The sequence below is a fragment of the Notolepis coatsorum genome (assembly GCF_963971535.1).
Source record: "Notolepis coatsorum genome assembly, chromosome: 17".
Classification (NCBI taxonomy): domain Eukaryota; kingdom Metazoa; phylum Chordata; class Actinopteri; order Aulopiformes; family Paralepididae; genus Notolepis; species Notolepis coatsorum.
This window is the reverse complement of record NC_140181.1, coordinates 97676629-97686339: the sequence shown is the minus strand read 5'-3', so window position 1 is coordinate 97686339 and position 9711 is coordinate 97676629. Positions and strand designations below refer to the sequence as shown.

The 9711-nt window shown below is 41.6% G+C and overlaps 1 protein-coding gene across 1 annotated transcript; it reads right to left on the bottom strand.

Annotated features, from left to right (window-relative positions):
* Nucleotides 1–394: 394 nt before the first annotated feature.
* Nucleotides 395–9021, bottom strand: LOC311244460 (keratin, type II cytoskeletal 8-like). The gene is made up of 9 exons (XM_084333979.1): nucleotides 8675–9021; nucleotides 7794–8002; nucleotides 6688–6748; nucleotides 6151–6246; nucleotides 3600–3764; nucleotides 2822–2947; nucleotides 1438–1658; nucleotides 1061–1107; nucleotides 395–914 (listed from the first exon to the last, which is right to left on the bottom strand). The coding sequence occupies exons 1-9, from the start codon at nucleotides 8936–8938 to the stop codon at nucleotides 823–825; spliced, it is 1281 nt and encodes a 426-aa protein (XP_084190105.1). The 5' UTR covers nucleotides 8939–9021; the 3' UTR covers nucleotides 395–822.
* Nucleotides 9022–9711: the final 690 nt, after the last annotated feature.

The following is a 9711-nucleotide window of genomic DNA, read 5'->3' as shown; positions in this document are numbered from 1 at the left end:
GAAACACAAAGCACATAACAACATAAAGAAAACACACCCAGGAAACATTTAAAGGCATTAAAACGTACAAATAATTTAAATGTAATTTAATTTAGACTGATTGCACACGTTTTTCATAGATGTTCTTTGTAGGCCTTTGGCACATTGTATCGCCTCCCAGATCAAGAGCTACCCACCTTCAAAAACACTCTCAAAAAACACCTACGTGAGACTGCAATTCGAAACTGGCCCCTACAAATGTCCTAACCTAGTTGTACAGTAAATGACCAAGTAAGGCTTTGTCAATATTCCAATGTACAGTGTAAAATGTGTGTGTGTCCCCTACCCAACCCCCCCCCCACCTCCAATGTACAGCCCTCACCCAACCCACCCAACCCCACCCCACCAACCTCCTCCAATGTACAGTTTCTACGCCAAATGTATATACACTCCTTTTCTGGACACTTTTGTATCACAAACAGTACTGTATTTGCAAATCTGATATGTCATAAATGTATAGATGTAGCAGTACTGTCTATCTGTATGTCATGTATGTCATATATGTTATGATGAATTGAAAATGGGGGACCCTGATGTAAACAAGACGAAAGTCTTTCTCTGGTCTGCATCCCCTTAACAATTGTATGTATTGAGATGTACTGTACTGTACCCATTCTGCAATCTGTTAATAAACTTTTCAATCAATCAATCAAACAGATTAGAATTATGGCACCATTTCACACAAACAATGAATATACAGACATAATATATTTGGTACAGTTGATTTCCAGTAGACTAGATAAAGTCACAGTAAAGGGTTTTCTTTGGTATAATGCTGCTGCTTCACATGTACACTCTGGAGTTGTTCTGGGTCTCCACAGTCTTGATGAGGACTGGAGTTTGTCTTGTTTTGGTGCTGGTCTGCACATGGCACACTGGGGTCAAGAGAGAAAGGTGGAGAATGAGGGTGGGGGGGGGGGTAATAGTACAGTACACCTCCACTGCCTGAACCATTATAGGTGTCTAAAGTAGGACTAAAAGGTCTAACAGGGCATTTCGCCTGGGGTTGTAAAATACTCACTTGGGGTCTGCACAGTGTGGATGTTCACGATACTCTGCTGTCCAATCCTATGGATGAGAGATGAGCAGAATATACATGGTGAGATATTTACATGAAACTGGGGACCTTGAGGATGGTTGTAACACATTTAGCCTTTTTTGTGTAACTACTAACTACACAAAAACCCTTTATGGTACACATTCAGCTTTTCTATATATGGTTCTTATGTCTAGCATTCTAGCTTAAAAATCATTGTGCATAGTTTATATTTCCTGTAATTCTTTTGTAAAAACAAGGAGCCCATTTGGTACAATTGTCCACCTGCCAGTAAGGTAACCAACTACCTTTTAAAATCTAAAAGTAACCCCTTTAAAATAAAATCAAAAGCTCTTGTTCACCTGTCCTCCTCCCCCTCCAGCAGCTTCCTGTATGTGGAGATCTCGATGTCCAGGGCCAGCTTGACGTTCATCAGCTCCTGGTACTCTCTGACCTGGCGTGCCATATCCTGTTTGGCTCTCTGTATAGCCAGCTCCAGGTCCCTGATGCGCTCGTTTGCGTCCTTCACAGTCCTGTCCCCGAACTCCTCTGCTTCGATTATCTTCCCCTTCAGGTTTTCAAGCTGAGAACATTGAAAGGATGGTTGGAGGGGTTTGCCAGGTGGACCATCAGACAGATAGAGCAGACGACTCACGACCACACCGTCTCCTTTAGGAGTCATTTATATCATATATCTGTTCAACGTGCCACATTGACAACATTAGCCTCCCACCTAGCATTCGGTTTGTTTTAGCCTGGTTCTTCGCTGTTTATTCTTCACTGTTCACTCTTTTTGCACATTACTGCTCAATTGCACAGCCCTGTTAAATATTCCATCCCACTGTATTGTTATTTTTATGATATACTCCACCACATCGTGCACAACTGTACAGCCCTGGCCTATTTATTTCATTTTATAATTCTATTCTATTTTTTTTTTCTTTTTTTTTTTCCCTTTTTCCTCCAATTTTTCTCCCATCCCAATGTTAGTCGTTATGCCAATTCCCAATCCCCTTCCTGGTCGCTGCGCACTTACCCCCCACAGTCGGTCTGGGAGAGTGGAGGCTATTATCACGTGCTTCCTCCGACACACGTCTAGCCAATCAACCGCTTCTTTTTACCTGGCAGCGCGGACTCTCACTGAGAGGGTGTAACGTGTGGAAGGATCACACTACCCCCCTTAGATCCTATCCGCGCTGAGCAGGCAGCCCCGACCGAACTGTAGGAGTCGCTGTTTACAACGACCCGGACCCACCCCGCCAGCTTTCCCACCCTCTAATACTGCCAATTGTATTAGTGTGAACGGCCAGCCAAGCTGGTGACACGCCGGGAGCGGGGCGAATCCAGCATCTCCGGCGTTAGTGACAAACGCAATCTCCGCTACGCCACCTGACCGCCCGAATTCTATTCTATTCTATTGTACTTCTATTTAAATTTAGTTTATATTCCATTTGATCTCATTCTACCTTTTATTTTATTCTACCATAGGGGAGAACAATTATTGTCTGTCCGTTAATGTCGCACCAAAGGACCAAATCAAATTCCTTGTATTGTGTAAACTACTTGGCAATAAAGACCTTTCTGATTCTGGCTGTGAAAGTGCCATCTAAGTAGACTCTTTGGATTGTGACAAGGAGCAGCACACAGACTAAATCTTCAACTCTAAACGTGAGTTGAATGTGGGGTCTGTCACTAGGGATTATGAACCCATTGGTTGCTCTCCTGTACTCGTCAGTCTCTCCTCACATGTGACGTCACAGTCAGGATCTCATTCTGCAGACGGTGGATCTGACGTTTGAGTTCAGCGATGTCCCCCTTGGTGTTGTGCAGCTCGCTGTTGTACTGGTCAGCTTGGCAGGCCATCTCGTCAAACTGGTTTGGGCAGATGATAAAAACAAAAGATTTAGTCCTGAAGATGACCTCATGCTACAAGCAGGTTGACAGTTGATTTTTTTTTAGCTTCTGTGCCCCAGAAACATGGAATGTGTTGCAATGCACTTTAAAACTCAATTCATTAGTATCTATTGGTCAGTTTAAATCGTTAATAGCAAACCACTTCACCACAGTCTGTAGTTGTTTTTAAATATTTAAAATGTTTAATTGATTGACTGTTTCTCTATAGTTTTTTGTTGTTGTTGTATTTATTATGTTTTGTTTTTCTCTACGTCATTGTAAATGAGAGCTTGCTCTCAATGATCCTTCCAGATTAAATAAAGATTGAATAAATGTTTTGGTTTTAATTAAACTATTTGACCCCCTGTGCTATTCCCTACACTAAAAGTAAAAAAAAAAAAAAAAAATATATATATATATATATATATATATACCAAAGATAATAATAATAATAATAATAATAATAATAATAATAATAATAATAATAATAATAATAATAATAATAATAATAATAATAATAATAATAATAATAATAATAATAATAATAATAATAATAATAATAACAACAAGAAGAAATAAAATAATGTAATGTAATTGGTTCTGTTCTTGGTCTTCTATACCGGCTCCTCACCTTGCTCTTGTACCAGCGTTCAGATTCTTCGCGGCTGCGTTGAGCAATGTCCTCATACTGTAGCTTCACCTCGGACACAATGTGATCCATGTTCAGCCCACGGGAGTTGTCCATCTGCACCACCACAGAGACCTCCTTCAGACTGTCCTGCAGCTCACGCAGCTCCTGCATGTGTGGGAAGGAAGAAGACAACTCTATGAAAACAAACTACACAGAGTACAGTATTTCCTTATCCATAGACACATAATTCATAGTTCATAGACATTACACATTTAGAATACAATCAAATAATTGTAAAATGTAGGGCGGCTGAGTGGCGCAGTGGGCAAGGCGCTCGCCACTAACGCAGGATATGCTGGTATCGAGCCCAGCTCTCTGCATTGCTACCGGCTTGGCCGGTCGTCATACTAACACAATTGGCAGTGTTAGAGGGTGGGAAAGCCGGTGGGTGGGGATTGGACGTTGTGGACAGCGACTCCTACAGGTCGGTTGGTGCGCCTGTACAGCAGAATCAGGAAGTATCGGGGGCAGCGTGAGCCTCCCACGCGTTACTCCTCGCCACTGAGAGATCGCGCTGTTCAGGTGAAAAGATGCGACAGCTGCCTCCTCGTGTACCGGAGGGGACACGTGATGCAAGGCTTGGTCCTCACTGCAGCCGACCAGTGGGAGGCATAGTCTAGCAACGTTCGAGACAGGGGAGGGGAGAATTGGCGAGGCGAAATTGGGATGGGAGAAAAAATAGAAAAATAAGGAGAAAAAGTGGATACATTTTTTTTTTAAATGTAGTATACAATTACTATATAATGATTATACAGTGGTATACAGTATAGTATATCAGTATATACAGTTAATGAGAGGATTGTTGTCTAAGGATGGTTTATTTAGGTAGGCGATGGGTGTTGCAGCAAATATAAAAAGTAAAACACAAAGTCTTAGGCGGCTGGGTGGCGCAGCGGACATTGCACTCGTCACCAACGCAAGAGACACCGGTCTCGAATCCGGCTGTCAGCGTTGCCTCCGGCTTGGGCCGGCCGTCATACTGACTCAATTGGCAGAGTTAGCGGGAGGGGAGTCGAAGGGTGGTAGTCTGGTCATTGTAAACAGCGACTCCTACAGGTCGGTCAGGGCGCCTGCACACCAAAGACAGGAAAATGGCGGGGGCAGTGTGAGCCTCCTACACGTTACTCCTCGCCAATGAGAGTCCGCGCTGGCAGGTGAAAAGAAGTGACTGGCTGCCTCCACATGTATCGGAAGGGACATGTGATGGGCTTCTATCCTCCCTACGACCGGCCAGTGGGGGGCACATGCGAGCAACAATCAGGACAGGGGAGGGAGAATTGGCACGAGAGGAAATTGGGATGGGAGAAAAATGACAGAAAAAGGGGGGAGAAAAAAGTAGATTATAAAAAAACACATATTTCATGGCCATAACTAAACTGAAACTAAACCTTTCATGCACAGTATGTCAATATATAACCAATTATAGCAGAATTTCAACCAATGTCCAGGTACTTATAATAAGTGGTTACCAAGGCAACTGTCTGACCCTTTGTGACACTGCTCTGCAGAAGTGTTTTTAAATCTACACACTATCTTTTGCTTTTGAGACATGAGCTGTAAAAAGAAAAAGAAAAAAATATATAAATGTGTGTGTATTTCCTTTTTAAAGCATCATGCCAATGAACAAAATCATCAACTACTGGGCCATAGCTCTTGCTACTGTACCTCTTATCCAGGACATCAAAGCGAGGTGATGGTACAGTAGCATCCCTGCACCTCGTTTGACCCTATAAGCAAACTGAAAAGGTGTCTAAAAGACACTCTGTTTGAGCTCCTCTTTCAAATGACCTTTGATAGGATGTTAAAGGCAAGAGACTTGAGGTCATTATTCTTGGTGGTGGGCCGCTTTCATAGAGATGACCCCCCTCTAGAGATGACCCCCGGCCCCCGCATTTCACTGTATGTTTGTATGCCGTGACAAATAAAACTCTTGACTTGACTCTGCTGAGTATGAGTGACAGCTGGAAAATATAGTTAAATGGAACCTAGTGTTTTTTATCTCTAAAATTGTCAACATCAAATCTCATTACAAACTCTGCCCACTTTTCTTGATCCTTCAATCACAACTTGCTTCCCTCACAGCAGTTGTGATTGGAGGATCAAGAAAAAAGGGCAGGTTTGAGATAGACCAATTTTACCTACTTTTAGCAGCCCCGATTTCATACACATTAAAAAAAAGTGTTTAGAGGCGAGGCACCTCACTCACTAACTCTCTCTCTCTTTCGCTCACTCACTCACTCAATCACTAACTCACTCACTCACTCACTCAATCACTCACATTTAGCCACTCTGCCCCTAGTGGCGGCTCTCATGCATTGCACTAAGACCATTTCGCTTTGCATCTATGACACTGTGTCCTTGTAAGTATTTAGTTGATAATTGTACAACTTAATATACAATTATGTGAGTATTATTCTCTAGTACCGTATAATTCTAAACGAAGTAAACAGTATTCTGTATCAGTTACAGGAATTGTCTATTGATGGTTCACCTCGTCATAGAGGTGCTTGAGGAAGTTGATTTTGTCTGCCATGCCAGAAACTCTGTCCTCCAGATCCACCCTAGAAAGATAACCAGAATCCACGTCCTGCAAACGGTGAGAAACAAGACTTCAGATGAAAACAGATTTCCCAGATACCTTTTATCACACTGTGAGACAAGGTCACGTTAATATGAATTGATTGTTGATTGATTGTTATGAATTGAAAATGGGGGACCCTGATGTAAACAAGACGAAAGACAAGTCTTTCTCTGGTCTGCATCCCCTTAACAATTGTGTACTGTGTATTGAGTCGTACTGTATTGTACCCATTCTGCAATCTATGAATACAATTTTCAATCAATCAATCAATCAATCAATACATTTGCACAATAACAACAGTGATATGTATTAAAGTCTTGTTGCTTAAGACATTGTGTTACTTAATGAACTCTGGAAAGCAAGGTGTACCTGGTGTGATCACATAGAAAAGGTATTGGAAAGAACAGCACATTTGTATACATGCAGTATCTGGTCTTGACTATGTACCTTTTTCAGCAGGACGAATTCATTCTCTGCGCCGTTCCTCTTGTTGATCTCCACCTCATACCTGGAACCAGACAGAGCAGAATTAGGAGATAGGTAGGTTTCAAAACGTAAAATACCCTCAGTATCTATGAATCCAGATGTATTACAGAACCTGGGGTGACCACCTATCTCTAAACAGACTAGTAGTTACTCCAACAGAACCAGTCCACCATATATCAGATATTTAATGTCAGCTTGTGTTCTTTCACAGGCATTTCACTACATTCTGCTACTACTATTACTTACTCATAGTATATATTCAGATTCTAAGTGTTGTTGTTATTTTTTAACTTTTCTACTGTACTATAATTGTATTGCCTATATTTATGTCTTCTACTATTACCATGCCCATACCTCCCCCCTCCATGCTGGTATGATGCCTGCATTTCCCCAAGAGGATCAGTAAAGGAATATCTTATCTTACTACAGGCATTTCACTACATGCTGCTGCTACTACTACTACTACTACTACTACTACTACTACTACTACTACTACTACTACTACTACTACTACTACTACTACTACTACTACTACTACTACTACTACTACTACTACTACTACTACTACTACTACTACTACTACTACTACTACTACTACTACTACTACTACTACTACTACTACTACTACTACTACTACTACTACTACTACTACTACTACTACTACTACTACTACTACTACTACTACTACTACTACTACTACTACTACTACTACTACTACTACTACTACTACTACTACTACTACTACTACTACTACTACTACTACTACTACTACTACTACTACTACTACTACTACTACTACTACTACTACTACTACTACTACTACTACTACTACTACTACTACTACTACTACTACTACTACTACTACTACTACTACTACTACTACTACTACTACTACTACTACTACTACTACTACTACTACTACTACTACTACTACTACTACTACTACTACTACTACTACTACTACTACTACTACTACTACTACTACTACTACTACTACTACTACTACTACTACTACTACTACTACTACTACTACTACTACAACAGGTATTTCGCCACACAGGTCTTACTTTGACTTGTAATCTTCTACACTGTTGTGCATAGACTTATTCTCAATGTCCAGTCTGTCCTTGTCATTAGTGATCGCGGCCAGCTGTCTTTGCAGGTCGGCGATGTACGCTTTCAGCATTGGCTCAACGTTAGATGTGGCTGCAGTCTGTCCGTCCAGCAGGTTCCACTTGGTCTCCAGCATTTTGTTTTGTTGCTCCAGGAATCGCACCTGGGACACACATGTGTCAGTATCAAATACACCGCTAATCAGTGCTGACATTCAAGATTTATGACTGCGTGATTATGATTTATGATGCCTTCTCTAATTGTTAGGATGTACAGTATATTGCTTTTCCTGAATCATTAAACAAAGGATGAAGGAGGCTACAAAAAATACTATATTTCTGACATTAAAAACGTCTTTCACCCACATTTTCTGATCAATTCTGAATCACTGTAATACATTCACATTATGTCTATCTGAATAATTTAAGACAGTGGTTCTCAAAGTGGGGTCTGGGAACACAATAATTTATTCACAATAAGTAACGCAATGAGAGGATAAGAACATAAGAATTACTATTCTGATCACAGGTTTCATTCTCTCTGCTGTTATCTCCCCTCCTACAGTATAGACAGTTATCACAAATCATATCCAACAACAAACATCTTCTCTCATCGAATAGGGGTCTATCTTATCAAATAGGGGTCCCTGGCCTGTTACGTCTCAATGTGGGGGGGGGCTGGATATGAAAAGAACCACTGCTGTAAGACATAAATTATATGAAGCAATTAACTTTTTCAATCTACATAAGACAACAATACATTGAACTCTCTCAACATAGACAACAAGACATTGAATTCTCTCAACAGTGACCATATCAAATGGCTGGTTCCTCACCTTATCAATGTAGGATGCAAAGCGGTTGTTGAGGCCCTTAATCTGGTCCTTCTCCCGGGTGCGGACGGCTTGGATGGCGGGGTCTATGTCCACGTTGAGTGGGGTCAACAGGCTCTTGTTGATGGTCACCGGGGTGATGGTGGAGCCCAGTGGTGTGGACACGCTGAACCTGGTGCTGGAGGAGGAGCCCATGGACCGGCTGCTGAAGCCCCCAGAAGAGCTGTACATCCCTGGGTGGCCGCTGTGCTTGCTCCTCAGACTCATGGTGGATAGCGTTGTGTGGTCGTCCCTGCTGTGATGAGCTTGAAGGCTTGGAGAGGCTCGGTTAGGTACCACTCCTCAGGTGGATGACTATTTTATAGCCTTGGACAATAGGTGTGGCATGATAGTAAGTACAGGTATGTCCCCAATGCTCCCCAATGTGGAGGAACCAGTCAGACACAATTCCTCTCTCCCACCTCCTCCTGCTCCAAACTGGTTGTATTGTCTCCTGTGGTGTCCTGGAATCCAGGGTAGTTGAGCAGCTTCATGTGTACACCTGTGTTTGGACATTAATGCTGTTTTATTGGTGCAGCTCTAGGGATGCAGACAACATGCAAGAATATCTGCTGCTTTTGTAACCTGCCGCTATGGGATTTTAAATAAATGACGTTAGAGAACATTACAAACATATATTTGAAATATATACCCTTTAATGAATACCAGCTTTATTCAATGGTCAGAATAACAAAATAACAAAGAGCTTCTCTTTCCAGTCTCCATACCAGCAATAATTATTTTACTACGCAGAACTGAACGGCGCTGACTCACTTTCACAACTGGTCAAGTGTCAAGGGTCAAGTCAAGTGTTCCTTCAGAATTTCAGTTGTCATGGCAGCACTTAAAATAACAATAGAGTAGAATGAATTGTTATTGTTCATTATACAACAGTTAGTTCCGAACAAGTTATTTGATTGGACATTCCATGAGTGCTGATATAGAGTACAACAGCACTGGGACTTCTATTCATGTATCACTCCGCTTTACAGGTGTTCTAA